We start from the raw sequence: 20,493 nt of genomic DNA, 5'->3' as shown, positions 1-20,493 counted from the left end.
TTCCCTTTTAGGGGACAAGGGCATAAACGGGAAAGTTGAGAGAAGAGACATAATTAATATAAGGCGATTATGGTGTAATACAGTGTTTAGGAGTTTGGAACTAGTGATACTAAAAGAAAAAGCTATAACTTTACCTAAGAATTTGCATCTTTTAAAAAAAAATCGAATTTTACAGTAAACCAATTACTATGATTAATTTGTGGTATGAAATGGATCGGTGAGCAAAATTTCTACCAATATAAAACAGTGATATAAACTGTACGAGAAGAAATTATTTTTGTACAGGACTATGAGATATGCGTCTTAAGATCTTTCAAGAAGGCGACTGGGAGTCAGATATCCATGTGAATAAGCACTTTACGTTACGATGAGCCTACAGTCCAAGGCGTTGTCGGTATTCCGTTATACCAAAACATTGCTGCAATGATGTATTATAGTATATACAGTGTGGTATTCGAATGACTTGCATTATTACCATGCGGGCATAGATTATACAATGTACATGTACGTGAAGCCGCTGCAAGATGCGGGTATGATTTTAATGTACTTTTAACACAACACACATGGACAGTTGCACACACATGCACACACACACACACACACACACACACACACACACACACACACACACGTGTGTGTCATGGCACAACACAATGCACGTAAATATATCCAATTAAAATGAAATGAAATGAAATTCATTTACCAAACAAACAAACAAACAAACATCGTGAACAAAGTCACAACAATGAATAGTAATTGAAATGTAGTTTGGCAAAAAAAAAAGAGAGAAAAGAACTGGCAATAGCGTGCAGGCTAGTCGAGGCCAGTCCTTTCAATGATATAGATTATAATATAACGTATCTACAATATTCGCGGAGGAATTGTTATAATTTTATTTGGTTTCATTGATGGCGATCATAATAATAAAACACATACTTTCGCAATGATATGAGAAAAGCTTTACGGGTGTTTATTATGTACATCATTCTTTATAAGTGATTACAAAATCGAAGCAGGTTTACGTACATAGAAAGTTATGTGGGACCTAAAATAGCAGAGCTTGTTAGATAAACATTAATGTCCTTAAAAAAAATTATAGAATATGACCTAATAAATGCAGATGAGTGAATAAAATATTACAAACAAAACAAGAGGGAGGTGGGGATGAAGAAAAAACGGAGGGAATTGTGACATAGGATATAGGATGTAGGATATTGGTATACAGTATAGGATATATCCTGTTGCACGCATGTTGACATGAGACTACCGCTATCACGGTAATAACTATTACGTCACCATCAATGCCTGACGCTGAAACTAAAAAAGGGATTCTCTTTTCCCCCTCTCTCTTCACCACCATCAATACCATTGTCATTATTTCAATTTTCAATGATGCAAATGGATTTAGCTCCATTTCAGGAGGGTATTTCTTCGGATGAAGTAACACTAATCCTATACCTGCGATACTTACGGCTTGCGATTACACGCAGGTGCTACACACGTCACAAACATACTTAATAATGATAATAATAATAATAGACATTTATAGAGCGCCTTTTCCACTGAATGCAAAGCGCTATGACATATCTTCCCTGGTCGCCATAGGAGATAAAATATATACAAAATACCAGGCAGTGACAGTATAAGTCCAGTGCACATAGAGGGACATCAAAATAAATAAGTCTTCAAGTTTTGTTTGAAATGATCGAGTGTGGGTGAAGATTTGAGAAGAGGAGGGAGTTTATTCCACAGCCTAGGAGCACAAGAAGAGAAAGCTGCATCTCCGGCTAGTTTTTTTCGTGTGTGGTTGTGTAAAGATAACGGATGATGAAAGACGAGTGTGCCTAGAGTGAGAGTGTCGTACCAGACACTCCCCAATGTACTCTGGAGCTTTTTTGTTGACTACTTTGTAGACCAGCAGGAGATGCTTGAAGGATATTCTTGCTTTGATTGGCAGCCAGTGGAGTTGACGTATAAGAGGAGTGGCATGAGAACGTGAACGAACATGGTCAGCATTCTGAACTCTCTGTAAGCAATCCGCATCAGCCTGACTGATTCCGCCAAGAAGAGCATTACAGTAGTCAAGTCGCGATAAGACCAATGCACGGACTGCTGCGTGACAATAATAGAAGCATCAATAAATTTTCTGATCCTCCACAGATTTCTGATGTAGTAGTTACTGTAGCTAACTTACAGATCTGTGAAACCTGCATGCATGCTCATATTTGCATCAGAGGAAAAGATAACTCCAAGATTGCGCACATGATCAGATGGAGAGATGAGAATTGTACCAAGAGCAAGTTTGATGTCCTGTACAAGCTTAAAAAAAGCCCCACGCCATGATAGAGAAAGAACGTTAGTAATGTTTCTTCACTACTCCATGCATCACAGCATATCTGAGCATGAATCGGGTTTGTATCCAGGTACATTCACAACTTAATTAACACCTCATCTCCCTAGACCCCCCCCCCCCAAAAAAAAAAAAAAAAAAAACTGCACATGTGTATATAACTTCATCTCAACCCGAGTACATGCATAAAATACAAATTAATAATTCAAGAATATTTTTGAATTAAAAAGTTAACAACACGTATAAAGGTGAAGCTTTTTTAAAATAGATATAGGCATATTGACAACAAAACTTTCAACGCCATAGAGATCTTTCGATGTTGAATATAGGCCTAGTTAGTGCTCAAAGTCATTTGATTCAATAATATTGGATTAAAATTTTGTACTCCCCCCCCCAACAAAAAAAAATATATATAATTATACATAATAATCATACATAATAATCATATGTATAAGTAACTCATATATCTGTATATATATATATATATATATATATATATTACTCATATATATATGGGGATATGCATATATATAGTTATATATATATAATATATAGCAAAAAAATAGAAGTTTGAATCACTAGATTTGACTCTTTGCTCCAGGGACCATCCAGGGTTTTCATTATCATGTAGGAGACCATTATTTAGTTGCAATCATTTCATGATGTTTGTACATGTATTATGACAGACTATTATATTACAAACAATCAAGAGAACTTGTGACAAAAAAAGAACTTTGTGTTGAAGCATTGAACAAACTTTCTTTATGTCATTACAATGTATTGCCAAAAACATAGGCTGGGATGTGCGGCAAATACCATTCATCATGGATTACATGAATAATCATTACATCCCAGATGCTCATCGCAGCGAGTTTTAGGGCGAACATACTTGTTACATGGAAAATGACCTGTATACTCCTGCACGAGGTTGGTTTGGAAATGTTTGGGATGAGAACGTTGAGGTGGTCGACTCTCCTATATCCACCCCCCCCCCAAAAAAAAAAAAAAAAAAAAAAAAAAAAACTTACCCCCATCATTCATTCCATGCATGCGCACATGACACCCAAGTAGGAGTGCATCGTGAAAGTCAATCGCAATGAATGACGCAAGTTCATGCGACATTGGTTTAGCTCATTCTTCAAGGGGGAGAGGACGGATAATGTTGACATCATATTTGCACTACCCGCGTGACGTGATCGTAAAAAGTGTTATGTGCAGAAACAATTATAGACGATATTCAAAACACACCATTTCAGTTATTTTGGGGGGATTTCAATTCTTAGATTTAGAAAGGATTATGAAAAATGAATAATCTCGCAGAGTGATTATACCCCTTCTCACGCACTGGAACGGTCATCTTAAACGTGACGTCACGAATTCCTCCCACAAGCTGCGTACTACGCGATGTTTACAGGGTAGTCTATATTTTAAAACTGTTTGTTGACAATTTTGTAACAAATAACCTTAAAAAAACACCAAAATAATAAGCAAAATCAGAGAAAATATTACATCGATATACAATTTATATGTAAAAATATGTTTTATTACACTAATCAACTTTATATCCGACAAAAGTAATTAATATTGACCGTTCTTATTTTCATTTTACTTGGATAACAAGACTAGCGGTATTCCATTTTTTTTTTCTAATGAATGGATGACGTCGACGGTATTGTGTGCGCGCGCGGGAGATCGTAGTAGGCCGGCCGCGTAAACCGGCGGCTTCAGCTCGGCGACCCTCTTCTCGCGCTGAATGACACACGTACACCTGTCTTGCATATGCACGCACACACAACAACAACGGAGATTCGGCAGTTGTAAACATACAGACATCGAGGCTCCTAACAAACGGAGTTGACGTTTGACGATATCAGCCCAGCTTGATACCCCCACCAGACGCCACTTTGGTTTCAAATTTCATCTTGTGACAAGCGAAGACTCATTATAAAATCAAGATGGGGGATGACAGAAAGCCAGAATACGGTTCCAAGTACGAAATGGCAGCCCAATCCGACCCGGATCGCGATCCAGAGAAGGGAGATGAAGTCCGTTACGCTGGTGACGAGAAAGCTGCCGAGCAGAAAAAGATCGAAGAAGAATGGGGTGGCCTCAACAAGGAAGAACTGCTAAAGGTGGCGGATACACCCTTCTGGAACTGGACCCGCAACATCTTGCTGGTTCTCTTCTGGGTTGGATGGATCGTTATGCTTGTTGCTGCCATCATTATTGTCGTGAAAGTGCCTCGATGCCCCGAAGTCGAATGGTGGGAAAAGAGTGTGTTCTACCGTGTGTTGCCACAATCCTTCAAAGACAGTGATGGGGACGGATACGGTGATTTCAATGGTAAGAGTTTGTGTGTAACGTAGTTAACATGTTAGAGTATTAACAAGTTGGAGTGGAATTACATTTTGAGATAACTAACGTTTAAGTTACAGAATAATGCAGCCAGCACTGCAGCAGCAAAATTATAGAATCTAAAAACTTTCAGAAGCCCGAGCATGAATGATGAACACGTGTCAGTGACGACACTCCAACTTGTTAATACTCTAACATGTAAGGAACTGGAATTCCCTGTCGTCAGAAATTGTTTCAGCGCCATCTGTGGGATCATTTCGAAACGTCTAACGGTTGATCACAGTGGCTAGTATTTTCGTCAAATTTTCTATGTGCTTGTAAATATCTGTAAATAAATTATATTATAATGTAAATAGCACCAGTCTGCAAGAATCTTCAGTCTATTGAAGGAGGCAGACTTAATCAGAAGAAGAAGAATTGAAATAAAATTTAATTCAATAATTGAGATCGCGAGAGATCGATCCCCCTTGAACAGTAAAAACTAAAATTTACATGTATCAGTTCTAGATCTACTAATTAGTGTCTAGTAATATTTAATATCATCTGTATTGGGATATTATTATCCATAATTATGCTTTTGGCCTTTTCAATGTGTGTTTCCCCGGCCCTCGTGCTCTGGCGTGCAATGTCTGCATGATGCAACTCGGGCTTGTGCCGCGTGGCTATGTACCGCGCCGCATACGCGCCGGTACACAGAGCAGAGCGGAGGTGTTCGTACAGAAACCCCGTTCACCCCACCTTGTTCCCCCTGCATGCCCGAATACCAAAGAGTATAGAAGTTATACTCTTTGCTGATACTACGATCCCGACACAACAAAAGGGCATGGAATGTGTGTGTATGGCGTGTGTGTATGGCCGGCGCGTCTCGTACTCCGTAACCTTATTCTGAACTCGCGGAAATGCTCTGCCCCAAACCGGCTGGAACCGGTTTCCAAGCGATTGATTCGCCGTCGGTACACGAGCGAGGTCTCATCCTTCGTACGACTTTACGCGGTAGGAGCGATCGAGACTTGGCAATCTGCCCATTCATCCTTAGTGGGCGTGTCGCGTCGGCATGGATGGCCGAACCTGCGTGTACAGTTTCTACTTGGTGTAATACAAACACAAAACGGAAAAAAAAACATTTCCCACGTTTGATCCGATATTCAATACTGATGAATAGTGAAAACAAGTTTGTTTGTGGTAATTTAAAAATGATATTAGTTTCAATTTAAATCAAGATTTATATTTCAAATTTTGCTCTATTTTCAACCCTCGACCTCTGTACATCACTTCAATTTTGCACAGGGGTCAATTAGTGTGTATGGTATGGGAGTGTATGGTTTAAAGGGTGTTACAGTTCTGGTTGAGGTGTAGATTTAGCTTTTTAACATTTTGCGAGATTCAGAAACCACTCTGAGATGTAAGGGGGAATGCAGATCTAAAGGGTATCAAAAGTTTATTCGATGAAAATCGGTTTTGAAATGGCTGAGATATCCAAAAACAATGTGAAACAAAGAGATCCTAATAAAGTTGTGGCATGTCGCCTTTATTAGCACTTTTTGGGATATCTCAGCCATTTGAAAACCAATTTTCATCAAATAAATGTTGAATCCTTCTTAAAATTACATGCTCTTTCATATTTCATAAGAGGCTTTTCAATTCATTATCACACTTAGCTAGGAATGTTCAAAACATGAATCCCTACCTCAACTATTACTGTACAGTCCCTTTAAACACCCAGACAATGGCCCTGAAACAATGGTCAGGGTTTGAATGCTTTACTGTAAAAGTGGAAACTTTCGCGGTGGTGAAATTTTTGCGCATTTCGCGCAACCAGAAACTAATGCGAAAATAGAAGCACACAAATATTTTTGCATGCCGTATGTTTTAGTGGTTAATGTCTTGATTCCGCGGAATTAAAAACACATGAAACTCTTCTCACCCGGCCAAGCGCGAAAATTAGTTGCGCGAAAATATCCACTTTTACAGTACTATTCCACTATCACAGCAGAGCTAGACTAGTCTTTATTCATCCAAAAATGTAGCTTATGCAAGCACATGAAAACATATGCTTTTTTTTTCTTCAAGTGTATGCATTTTACCTTGTGCCCGGGGCAATCCATATATTATTTATAAAGTCATTTATAGAATTCATGTGCCTTGGAGCAAGAGACCAGAAGCCTAGTCAGCTGAGCTCTGAAAAGGTGATATTCGTGGTAAACATTGTTCAGGGTCATAAATTGTAAGCACACAGTCACATACACATCATTGGTTCTTGTGTGTTAAGTTCAAATTTGTACAGATGGTTCAAATTTGACCACAAACTTAACTTTTATAACTTTAAAATTAATCATGGCATTTACGAAATTGATTCATGCTCTCAGATTCAAATTAATACCTCCAACACAATTGCACACTATTCTGCCATTAGTCATATCAATAACAGTGTTATCTGATGTACATACAGTTTGTACAGCACTGTACACTAGTTTTCGAACTAAAAGCAGGACTTTTTTTGTAACACTTAGTACATGCATGGCCTGCAGTATGTGACACAGAGTCAACAGCGATCAAAGGTACATGTAGGCCTATTTAGATCTAGATCTAGAGTATCAATCAGCCAATGTGATTTATTCCACGATTAGTCAGTAGTCAGTTGAACTGACATTTGCCGTTTGAGTTCTTTCCTAAGTAAAAATATATATATTTCAGTATTGATTTCAGCATCAGTATTGAGGACATAAGAATTTAGATAGACTAGGACGCTGCCCTATCTCGCCCATTTTTAATTATCACATGTGACAGGTACAATGTATGTACTGTATGTCTGTAATGTGTGCTTGATGTGCTGTGTAATATTGTAGACATAACTTGAGAAGTCTGACATATTTTACAGCTGCAAAAACTTTTTTCTTCTTTGCATCCTCCTCCTCTTCCTCCTTCCCCTCTTCCTCTTTCTCCCCTCCTCCTCCTCCTCCTCCTCCTCCTCCTCCCTCCTCCTCCTCCTCCTCCTCCCTCCTCCTTGACTCCTCCTCCCTCCTTGACTCCTCCTCATCTCTCCTCCTCCTCCTCCTTCTTTCCAGGCCTGGCCAAGAAACTGGACTACATCAAGGGCATCGGAGCCGATGTTCTCCTCCTCTCCTCCATCTACGAACAGAGTGATCCCAGCATGGATCTGGGGCAAGAAATCATCAACTTCACTAATGTGGACAGCACTCTGGGAACCCTAGAGGAATTTGGCAAATTGGTCAAAGCTGCCTCAGATAAAGGTACAGTACAAAACGTATACACCCATGTGTGGTCGTCATGGTTATCTTTTACTTTCGTGTGTTTTCTTCACAATTAGGGAGTGACCATGGGTTCTAGACAACATTCCTACTTGACCCACCTTCTCTGAATCAAATCCAAAATGGCAGCTGAAAAAAATCTGTGGACTCACATGGATGTCGCAGACTTCAACAATAGACTTTCCAAATACATGTTTATACTCAGTCCATCGAGGGTAAAACTTCTCTTTAATTTAGCTAATTTATCGACTTTATGGGGTCGACTTAGATGATTTGGACTGTTTTTCTGTTCCCACTCATTCATTTGCATCCTTTCTAATGTCTCAGATCTGTAACTTTGTTTTGTTTGTCTTTTTTAACATTTAGGCCTCACAACTGGCATGTTGTGTGTTACACTTGTACAAGTCCACTGTATGCTGCCATTCTATCTTGTGTGTTTTGTTTTGTTTTGATTTTTGTTATATATGTTTGTTGTTTTTTTTTGCAGGGGATGTATTTATCAAGGAGAAAAGGGGCATTCACTTCATTTTAACATAACAGTAGACATTTGGAATTTGGGTTTTTTTATTTTACTTTATGATTTAATATTATTATTGTTATCTTTAGAATTGCACTTGTGAACAATACTATAAGTCTTCAAAATATAGTCTGGCCGAAAGCAGTTCTGAAATTGGTACTGTGGTTGAAGGGGGAGCAGTGCCTAACCTTTTAAATTTTTTTGAACCTGTTATTGACATATTAAACTGTTTGTGTTTGAACTTGATAACACAGTTCCATTGTGCATGGTGATAAAAGAGATTGTGGAAGGCTGTATTTGTTCAACCCATGGGCCCTGCCCTCGATGAAAAACAGACAATGGAACAAGGCACAGAAGAACAAAAAGCACTTGTGCCAAAAACCATCTGGACAAGTTCATCCATCTGTTGTTTCAGTCGCCCATTATCTGCTTCCTTTGGCCTCCAACTAGACTGTCACCCAGCTTTAGAAAAGGGTTATGGAAACCACTTTGACTCCCCATGGTGTAGACTTTTGTTATTTGGGGGGCAGAGTTCGGCATTGCGTGTGCCTCTCTTCAGGCAACTGATATTGAGGGATATTTGCATACAATGGAATCAGGAGAATTTCAGGCACTACACTCATGCTGTAGCCGGTGAAGATTTCTGTAGTAAAAGTTGATGAAACATGACAAGACTGTCAATTGTAGTTATAACTTATCTACTTCAAAGGGAGGATCATGATATTGTTTTGTCTTCATGTTTTTATGTACAATGTAGCTTAGGAACCACCACAATATAAAATGAAATATAACAATCTTATTAGAGTTCGTCAATTTGCTACTGTGGTAAACTCACACAGTGCAGGTATTCGGGGATGATATCATTGCTGGCCAGGTAGAGCGGAAGAAGGTCGTTAATCGAATCAGCATGGCCCCTCTGTCTTCCCATTCCCATTTCCTGCCATTGTGGGAACGAACATGTAGCTTTGCAGCAGGGAGTCTCCGCAGATACGCTGCTTAACAAGATTAGTGCTGAAAGGTCACAGAAATGCAGCGATACATTCTGCAGTCCAAAAATGTAATCACTTGCAACCTTCATACGACTGATATGATTTGAAATGTAGATAATCAACGTTGTCATTCCCATGTGGCTATAATTTGCATTTTGCTTGCACATACTGGAAAATGAAAGTTCAATGGAAAAAAATGGCAATAATACAGTGAGCGTGTATCTTGGCAGCAAAATGTTATTTTCAAAAGCTGCATGAGAGCAATTGAAAAAAAATGATTGAAAAAGAATATTCAGCGGTCACCACTAACAGCATTTGACACTTTCTGCCATTGCCAGTTGATCAAATTACATGCAACTTTCTCAGTCTCTGGGAACATTTCATTACCATGCTGATGGAAATCCAACAAACATCTAGGCAATATGAGCCTTTGAATTTGCTCTGCCTTGGTCTTCACAAAAGTACATGTAATCTTACTTAATATTCCCTGTAGACTGTTTGACATAGCAGACCAAAAGGAACAGCATGAGTCTGTGTGGTAGTGTAGTAGGTGGAATTTAATTTAATCGACCCAAGAGCAATTGTTTCAGTTCTGTCACTTTGATATTCTATTTTTCCCACAGAGTTGAAGGTTGTGCTGGAGTTTGTGCCCAACCACTCCAGCAACAAGCACCCGTGGTTCTTGAAAAGCCAGAACAAGACGGGCAACTTCAGCGACTATTACATCTGGAAAGACTGCGGGGATGGTACCAACCCACCAAACGAATGGGTATGTCTTAGGAGCATACGATTGAAAATATCCTGGTGTCTAACACATATTTATTAAAGTAGGACATTGGGGAAGGCAGTTGGGTTGGCACATAGGGTGCTCAGTCAGAGTGCAGGGGCAAATCAGAACTGGGAAATAGTGCATATTATAATAGCCCTTTCTCGAACCTTGAATGGATAACCCATGCATAAAGAAATATGTGGGGGTGGTGACAGTGAAGTCAGCGCCTTCTAGTACACTATAAAATGCAGTAGAGTAATAGGGAGGTGTGCTGGGAATGACAAGATATGCTTATGAAACAAAATTAAATGCACACTGGAAGTGATGTACATGTTATTGTAGTGTGCATACTAATGTAAAAATAAATTCTCTTAACCCTAACTTACCTGGGCTATTTTATAGCGAGCTTGAATTCCTGGGGGGGGGGGGGCATTATGGCCCCCCCCCCCCCCTTCTGATCTCGGCCGTTGATCGCGCGATCGCCGCAAAATTTTGCATGAACATAAAGCCAGATGTAATCTACAAGACTGTTCAGTTAAAGTTTCAAACAATTTGCATTTTCTATTTTAAATTGATTAATTATGCAAATATATGCAAAAAAACTCATTTTCATCTGTAATTGGCTTATAAAAGCTTATGGAATGCTGATTTTTGGTGTAAATATTCCTAGTGACATTCCAAACATTTGTGCGTAAAAGAAAATTCAGTATCAAAATTAATTTCCTATGTTTTTTACTGTTTTATCAATTTTTTATGTATTTCCGCATTTTTTCAAACTTTTGTTTTTGTTGTTTTTTCAGCAGAATTTGTCATACACATTTTTTGAAGCATAATTATACTGAAATAAATTGATTTCAGCCATTAGAATTAAAAATATGAATCTTTATATATGAATTGATCGAAAAGACACAATTTGTATTGACTTTGTACACAAAATCATGTTTCTGAGCAATTTGGGGGTTGGCGAAAATTTTTTGAAGGGGCGTGGCTTCGGAACAGTATGCCCGGGCGTGACAAATTTGGTCTCAAAGATTGCGTGAGACTTGAAAGTAAAAAGTCAGCGAGCGGCGCGGTCAAAAAATTTTGCGCACCGGAATGTTCGCGGAATTTGTTGGGTAAGTTAGGGTTACCGTAAAAGTGGTTTCTTTCGCGTACAGAAACTTTCGCGGTTTCCATCGGTGCCGACGTTTTCGCATGTGTTTCAATTCGCGGTCGGTAATGATAGCGTTGTAACAAGTGACGAGTTCAAAACGTTTTTCGCGTGATGTTAAATTCGCGGTTCAAGCTCAAAGCGCGAAAAGCGCGAAAATAAAACCACCTTGAAAGAAACCACTTTTACAGTAATTCTACAGCCATTTTTGATCCTACCAAAGACAGCATATTTCTGATAGCCTGATAAAGCAGCTTGTGCAGTGCCACTATCTTTGTTATGTATTACTACTTATATGATATTAGCAAATTACTGAGGTTTTAAAAAATATGCAACTACCAGATCTTGTGTAGGATCATCCACATCTGTCTAACTGTTCAGCTGAGAAAGCAAGTCATGCAAGAGTACCTCATTGTAGCAAAGTAGTTACGATTTCACATCAGCCATGCTATTTGGTTTATTAAAGCAGTAGTCATAATTGCTAAAGAGTGATTTGGTTTAGTTTTTTTGGATGTTAAAATACGCCTTAATGAATATTGTCCTTCCTCACCTCACACACAACTTTCTTTGTTCCTTCCATCACCCTACATACAGCTGAACAAGTATGGTGACTCTGCATGGACCTACGACTCAGTGAGGGGGCAGTGCTATTACCACTATCTCCTCTCTTCCCAGCCAGACCTCAACTACAACAATGCCAACGTGGCGCTTGCCATCACGGTAAGTAAGGCTGTTTCATGCTCATGACAGGTCACTTGGCTTATTTGTCAGCTCCTCCAATCATAAATTTTCTTCTGTAGATATGTCTCAGACATCAAGGCAACATTTGCTATGCTCTGTCTCTCAGTTAGAAAGAAACATTAGTGTGACTATATACATTGTAGGAGTAAATACCATTTTGTATTTAGCTCACCAGCTAGCATTTGTAGAACTCCAAACATGCAAGCACTTAAAGGGACTGTACAGTACTGGTTGAGGTGGGGATTCATGTTTTGAACATTCCTAAGTGAGATAATGAAAAGCCTGTCATGAAATATGAAGGAGCATGTAATTTTAAGAAGGATTCCACGTTTATTTGATGAAACTTGGTTTTCAAATGGCTGAGATATCCAAAAAAGTGCTAATAATAAAAGGCGACATGCCATAACTTTATCAGGATCTCTTTTTATGCCTCCGCAACGAAGTGGCCGGAGGCATTATGTTTTCGGGTCGTCCGTCCGTCCGTCCGTCCGTACGTCCGTCCGTACGTCCGTCCGTCCCGTTTTGTTTTTGTCGATATCTCAAGAACCGTGTGGTGGTTTTACATCAAACTTGGTATGAGGGTATATCCTTGGGGGATAATACTTTGTGTGGATTTTAGGGTCACAGGGTCAAAGGTCAAAGGTCACAGGTTATTTTGTGAAAAAAAAAATTGAAATTTCATGTTTTTCTCCATATCTCGCAAATGGTTCAAGGTGTCTTCATGGAACTTAGTATATATGCTTGTACTGATGGGCAGTGATTATCTAGGGAAGTTGGGGTCGTGGGTCAAAGGTCAGGGGGTCAAAGGTCAAGGTCAACTCCTCAAAATATCACTACTTTCCTTAGAATGCAATATGCCTGAAGGTTTTTTTTTTTTTTTAAACTTGATGTATGGCATGTATTACCCAATATATATTTTTGGGGAAGTTTCTTGCCAAAAGGTCAAAGGTCAAAGGTCAAAGGTCAAGTGAAAGTGCTAAATTGCGCTTTTTCCTCCATATCTCGAAAGTAACTCCAGGTATCATCATGAAACTTACATATTTATGCATGTTCAACCTAACAGTGATTCTCTTTGGAACTGTGAGGTCAAAGGTCAAAGGCCAGGTTTAGATAATGCTATTTTCCCATTTGATACTGAAATTATACTTTTCCTCAATACCTTGAAAATTACTCAATGCATAAACTTATAAAAGGGTCAAAAGTCAAGTAAAAATCATCAGTTCCCCAAATACCTGCACTCTGACATTTTAATCATTCATCCAATTGAACCTAGTTCTAGGAAAGTGAACATTCAGCACATTTGTGTCAAACCTGTCCTTTTAATATTTTGCCAGTTGTGTGAAACTGTCATCACACATTGTCAAGACATTGTACTATAGACCTATTAGGAGAACCATGCATTATGGCGGAGGCATATCAGTAGCCGTAGCGATATGTCTAGTTTTCACCTTGTTTTGGGATATCTCAGCCATTTCAAAACCGATTTTCATCAAATAAACTTTTGATACCCCTTAGAACTGCATGCTCTTTGACATCTCATAGAGTGGTTTCTGAATATCTCGCAAAACGTTAAAAGCTAAATCCTCACCTCGACCAGAACTGTACACACCCTTTAAGTGATACAAACCACGCTGTATGATTGATGCTTCTACCTCCAATCGGTTGGAAACTCACATTTTGAACATGATGTGAAGAACAGGTGTGTGCATTGATCATTCTTCCGTAATAGCTGCGTTCATTCTGAAGATGCACTTCTCACACAAATTTCACAGGAGGCAATCGACTTCTGGCTGAAACGCGATATAGACGGGATGGTCTTCGACGGAGTGGACTACATCTTTGAGACCGACGACACCACCGCCGTTGTGAATCGTCGCCGTCGCCAGGCCAATGACACCACTGCCTCCAGCAGCCCAGAGCCCAGTTCGGAGCCTTCTACAGAGCCAACACCCAGTGTAGAACCCAGTGCAGAACCCAGTGCAGAACCTAGTGCAGAACCAACCGCAGAGCCAGCGCCCAGCAATCCTGGGGAATCCATGTCTGCGGTAAGTGTTCCATGGCCAGCAATCAAACGGGTAATGTTGAAACAAATTTACCAGTGGCTCCCGCATCTGCCTCCAGATCCAAAGGACCCAGGTTCAATTCCTGAGTCTATCTGATTGATCAGTGTTGTGTGTAATCATACCGTCCCCTCTAGTAAATGGCAAAACACTCTGTCCCTCAGATTAAGTGGAGACATTACATGGAGTTCCCGTTTCATTCATTCATCGAAGAGCGTAGGGTGAAAAGGGTGCATATAACCCAGTGAAGTGGTCTTCACTCAGATGGAAAAATTAAACAAACATAAACGTGGAAACAATGTGTTTTGGCAGTCTGCTTTGAATTTTTGAGATGCAGTAAAACAAAAATGTGTGCTTCATCACAAAGATCTGATGAAATGTTTTGAAATGGTCTGTCTTTGGTGAGAAGTTATTTTACATGTATCCGACCTACCATAGAATGGACGGTCAGGGCTGAACAGAAAGTTTGTGTACGCAGAATGTTTTGTGAATTTCGAGAGTCTGGTGCTATTTGGAAATTTGAAAACGCACAAAAACAGTAACTGTACTGATCCTGACACGAACGTGATGTGCACGCATACATTTCTCCATGCAGTGTTGTGCTCCATGATTACAAATTGAACCACTCAAGAAATTGTCGGGAAGTTCTGCTAATACAAACTTTGTTTCATTTTGCTGCTAAAAAGAAAAAGGATGGCAAGAAAATGCGGACCAAATAATGATCACGTTCTATCTCCTTCTCTTTATCTCAGCAATACTCCTGTGTCGGAAGTGGCTGCTCATCGGACCAGGACAGACTGCACATGCTCCTGCGCAGCTGGAGAGATACCTTCAATGACAACAGCTACCTTGGAAAATACAGGTACGGATAGCTGGCTGCCTTTCCAGCAGTCTGTTTGTGTGTGTGTGTGTGTGTGTGTGTTTCTGTGTGTGTTTCACATGCCCACACACACACACACACACACACACACACACACACACACACACATACACACACACACACACACAGAAAGCATCATGGAAGGGGGTCAACAAAACCATGTTCTTTGTGAAATTCATCACGTTTCTGTGGTTAGGTGTTGACATTATATGTACATGCCTGAAAAGATTTTGAGGCATTGTTATTATGATGTTTCTCCATTAGGTAAGAAAAATTAAAATCTCTTTCATTCGAGTCATTTCATGTTTAATGATAATTATTTTTTTTTGGGGGGGGGGGCTGATTCCAGCTGAGGGTCAACATATGTCAGCAGTAGATTGAAAACTTTTTGATGTCTCTTTTCAGTTGAGAATCCCATATTTCTGTGTTGTCCCATCTGCAGGGTTATGGTAACAGTCACAGAGCAAGAACCCAGCAGTGCAGTCCTTCAGTACGGCAACGGCTCTCGTGAGGCAGACCTGGTCATGAGCAGCGGCTTTGCCAAGTCCATCGATGGCCCTCCCACCGGCGAGTCGGTCCAAAGAGCTGTCGCCCAGTGGTTGGAGGCCAAAGAAGAGCACTTTGAAAAACGATGGAACACCTGGATGGTAAGTCTATGCCTGCTGGTTTTGTGAGCATTAGGGGAGTATCAATGCAATATTCTTGGGGGTATGAACTAGAGCAAGTACAGATTTGGGGGAAAACAGAGAGAGAAAAAAGTCCCAGCTTGCTATCGCAGGAAACTTTTCCAAATAATTCCTCAAAGAGAGTGGTGGGTTGGAAAACATGAAAGCTGTTAAAAACATCTCATATGAAATGTTGCATTTCATTGGAGCAAATGTGATACAAGTATTGAAGAAATGAAGAAGAAACAACTAAACAAACAAAGGAGTGTTCTTTCCACTTGGTTCTTTTCCTCCTTAGACTGGAGATGAGGATATGTCCCGTGTCGCTACCCGTGCCGGCGAGAAGTTTGCCCGTCTGCTGAACTTTGTGCTCCTGACCCTGCCAGGCACCCCTGTGACGTACTACGGTGAAGAGCTGGGAACCCCAGACCTGACCCTCAGCGGCTCAGAGGCGTCACTAGATACGGTAAGATATCTGTCATCAATCCGTGCATCGGCGCTCTGTGCGTGCATCTCAAAAGACTGAAAAATCAAGTAGTTTGTGTGTTTTGGGGGTTTTGTTTTGTTTTGTTTTGTTTTGTTTTGTTTTGTTTTGTTTTGTTTTTGAGCATAGGAGTATGTTTGTTTAAATAAAGGGGAATATACTTCCAATTTTTGTAGCAGTATCGAAATATGTGATAAAAGTTCCATGAAAATCAGAAAATCTGTCAATAGATTATGAGGTCCCCCCCCCCCCATGGGATATTTATTGTTCTACATCGGACATATATTCATCTGAACACATAGTACATCATAATGTTTCAAATAACATCATGATATATCAAATAAAATACTTTGAAAAAACAACCAATGAAATATTGTGACTCCAGCCATTATGAGTTTTGATCCTACACAGATGCATACAAATTTTTCTTTCATATTTTTTGTTATATGTTTTCACTGCTGTGACACAGCACAAAATTTGGGCCGTGTATGGCTTGACATACCCCTTCCAGCATTCAAGCAACTTACAATTGCAGATGTACATTGTGATTTATCAATTTCTGAGCTGAGCAAATTCAATTTTGAATAGCTGTATTCGCATTCTTTTTAGCCAGTTTTTAGTATTTGGTATCTTTTTTTGTTTGTTTGTTTGTTTGTTTGTTTCTTCCCTCACTTCTAATCCAATGTCGGGTGATCTTACGCCGTCTCTTACGTCTCTTTCCACCGGTATCAGGCATCAAGGGACCCCCAGCGTGGCCCGATGTACTGGGCCAACACCACCACTGGAAACTTCACTAACGGCACAGCCTGGTTGCCACTACCCTCAGACGAGATGTACAGTGTCGAGGTAGGTTCCGAGTGACCTCCATTAATTGTTTTTCTCAAATAATTTTTGTTGATGCTGTTTAGCTGTTTGTTTAGTTTATTTTGTTGTAATATCCAATGTACAAAGGATTTCCAGAGTGTGCAATAAAGTAATCAATCATCGAGCAGTGATTTTACCTGTTTGATGATTCGTGATATGTTATTTTGCTTTACTGAAAGCATATTAATGAAGAGTGTTGTTTGCTTTATTTCATAATGTGTCGTTAAATACACTGTCCAGATATCTATGTCAGTTGCTGTTGCTTCTGCAGGGAGTTATGTCCTCGGGACAGGCAGTTTTCTTCCGTTTTATCACACACACAAAAAAAATTACACCCAAGGAGAATTTTCTACCATACATAGAACTTTAATGGTAATAATTTTGGGACCTGCAATTTTACTTTTGATGTAACAAATTTCAAATGTTCATTGGAAGGGGAGTGGCCCATACTGCATCGCAGGTCTCGACACCAACTTATTTGTCTGGTGGCTTGTTTGGGCACTTAATTCTTTAAATTTGAAATGGTGACGGCCACGAAAAACATGTGTAGTGGCCTGAAATAGAAGCGAAACTAACAATCCATTTTGAAGCTTAGTTGCTGGATCAGGCCACCAAAAGAAAAATTTGGTACCACGGCACTAATCTTCAAAGGCACCAGACCACCAAACGAAAAATTTGGTGGCACCACACCAATCTTAAGTGGCCCCAGGCCACCGCTGGTTTTGAGCCCTTCACTGTCCTGCTCGTGCGAGATTACTGCTGCAGAGTGTGTGCAATTCTCCCAATGGCATATAGCTCTCTGAACTCGTGTGGTGCCCTAATTTTTTTAACCTGTAATTCTTGGAATATAAACATCAAGTTATGAAAGCAGGATGTGTAAATGTACACTTTTATGCATATTGAACGCTGAAGTACTAGTTTTCACATATCATATCAAATTCTGTCTTATAATCTGTCAAATAATAGAGTTATTTTCTAATCTATAACTTAACATTTGATGAATGGGATTCTTCTTTGAAGCGGCCCAATGCTGGGACGATAATGCAAAACAACAAAATTATGGAAAATATCCATAGCTGAAGGACATGATGTGGGTAAACTGCAAAATCGGAAGTGTACGTCCCAAGAGCAATCGATCAGATATCGGTATGGCGAGGTGATATCACTTCTTGTTATCGGCTATGTGCGAATAGGGAGAATTGAAGTTCGTCACAAAAAGTGACAATATTGCAACCATACATGTGCAGATGAGTGAGATGAAGACAGCGTCCACTTTTATCTCTCGCAGATACAAGAGATGGAGCCGAAAGAGGGAGAGGACATGATGTCTTCTCTCGCCGTCTACAAAAAGCTGGCTGAATACCACAAAGAGCCTTCCATGACGGCTGGGGATTACTACATGACACACGTCTCGGAGTCTGTGTACGCATACCGCCGCCAGTTCCCCGAATGGCCAGGCTACCTGGTCGTGGCCAACTTTGGCGCGTCGGAAGCCGCTATAGACTTTGAGGTGATGGCGGGCGAGAAACCCATCACTCACGGGAGGGTCCGGCTACGCAGTTCCGGCGCGACGGTGGAAAGCAAGGCAGTTGAGCTGTCCACTGTCAAGATCCCATCAGGAGAGGGCGTCCTTCTAGAAATTTAAAAAACCTTTGCAGATGCCATGTTTATTTATTCATTTATTTCTATTTTTGTGCCTGCAAAATGTCTACTCCTAGTGGAATGTTTTTGGTTTGTCTTTTTTTCCCCCAGTATATCTTTAAATTGAACCGGAAAGCCTTAAATTCCACTTTGATGTGGCCTTGGATTGATAAAAAGAAGAAGAAAAACTGACAAGAGATTGTCAGAGAAGGCAAGAGAATAGGATGGGGAGGAAAATAAAATGACATCACTGTCAGAGAAGTCACCAAACATAGTGTAGCTTCAGATCCTCTTAATGAATTAAACCTTACAAGCTTCTGAGATTAGCATAGAAAAATACCGAGGGTTTTCTGCACCACTCCACAGAATGAGGTCTTATAAAAAAAGAAAAAAAGACTGAATTACATCTCACATTGTTTCTGTTTTTGGGCAGAGAGCTCAAACTTATTCATCATTGTCTTAGATAGAGGTGATACTCTGCACTCCACCCCCTTCAACTGTTCTCCTTCTTGGCAATTCACATATTGGTGTTGGGGATGATTTTTTCTTAGATGCTCGTTAACTGATCCCGTCTTTGGTTGAGATAAGTAGAGCCCGTTGAGAGATAGGAACAAAATGTGTGTGTGGAAATTAATTGTTTGTAGCCCCAAATGTATGTGAGTTGTTTGACATGTATTTAAAACATTCAAGTAAAAAGACCCCTGAAGTTGACTTAATTAGAATGTATCATCGACTTCCTTTTTTGTGTGTATGTGTTTATTGATTTGCCTCTGAGAGTGGAAAATGAAATTTGTTGTGTTTTATGTTTGTGTGTGTGTGTGCGTGTGTGTGCACTTACCCATGGTGGAAAACTAGGACGCACACACAAACTTTACATTTAAACTGAGGACACACAGAGAACCGAGGATGTCCTCGGTTCGCAGACCATTCCAAATGGTCTGCTTTTGCATGTAGGGGTACATGTTTGTAGGTCATTGATTGGCATTATTGTAATACGTCCTCGGTTGAATGTTGATATACGAATGAGTCCTCTGTTGACAAGAGCCCGACTTACACACTGGTCCTTGCTTATGTGGTAAAATGCTTGTGGGTAAAACAGGTCCTCGGTTTCCACCATAGACGCGTGTGTGTGTTTTATTTTTTCATGATGCATCTTGCAAGGATTTCCTGTTCTTGCCGTCACGAGTGTATGTACTGTATTGATGTGAATGTACAGGTCAAAAGTCTTTTTAAGTCCTCTTCTCTTCTCTTTATATTCTATTGATTTAAATACATTGTACCTCAAAGTTAAATTTTCTGCAAGTAGAAACTATTTCTTCCGTCCAAGATTTCACATAGGTAAGGTTGACAAAATGTTTCTGAATGTGTTTGCTAGTATGTGTGTGTGTGTGTGTGTGTTCCTGTGTTTGTGTATTGATGTTGGTGCTGCATGTTCAGAATTTCAGAGCACAGGTTGTCTTACATCAAGCTGCCTGTACTTTGCGTCAGTGAGGGAAGAAGAGAAGGGGGAGGGGGAGGGGTCGTAAGGAATTTGTATTATGCATGTGTCACATGTGCTGCTCACAATTATTACAGTGATACTGAGATTATGAATGAATGCAGTGAACCTAGATATTCCATGCAAGTAACTGTATGTTTAACATTTATATAAAACTGATCACAATCTGTGTGGATTTGAACAAAGCTAGTACAGCATGATTGGTGTGTGTGTCTTTTTACATTTAATTTTCTGGGCAAGTGCAATATTGTGGTGCCCAGT

At 39.9% G+C, this 20,493-nt stretch overlaps 1 protein-coding gene across 1 annotated transcript; it reads left to right on the top strand.

The window, feature by feature from the left end:
* Positions 1-4,123: 4,123 nt before the first annotated feature.
* Positions 4,124-19,465, top strand: LOC139738920 (amino acid transporter heavy chain SLC3A1-like). Its single transcript, XM_071649547.1, has 10 exons — positions 4,124-4,693; positions 7,771-7,956; positions 10,104-10,249; positions 11,994-12,119; positions 13,913-14,185; positions 14,953-15,062; positions 15,523-15,727; positions 16,044-16,211; positions 16,962-17,075; positions 18,382-19,465. The coding sequence occupies exons 1-10, from the start codon at positions 4,306-4,308 to the stop codon at positions 18,736-18,738; spliced, it is 2,073 nt and encodes a 690-aa protein (XP_071505648.1). The 5' UTR covers positions 4,124-4,305; the 3' UTR covers positions 18,739-19,465.
* The last annotated feature ends 1,028 nt before the right edge of the window (positions 19,466-20,493 follow it).

Source organism: Diadema antillarum, unplaced genomic scaffold (genome assembly GCF_040938485.1).
Source record: "Diadema antillarum isolate AM-2024a unplaced genomic scaffold, OU_Dant_1.0 scf00000029, whole genome shotgun sequence".
Taxonomy (NCBI): Eukaryota; Metazoa; Echinodermata; class Echinoidea; order Diadematoida; family Diadematidae; genus Diadema; species Diadema antillarum.
Note: the sequence above shows the minus strand (reverse complement) of the source record. Positions and strands in the feature narration are given on the sequence as shown.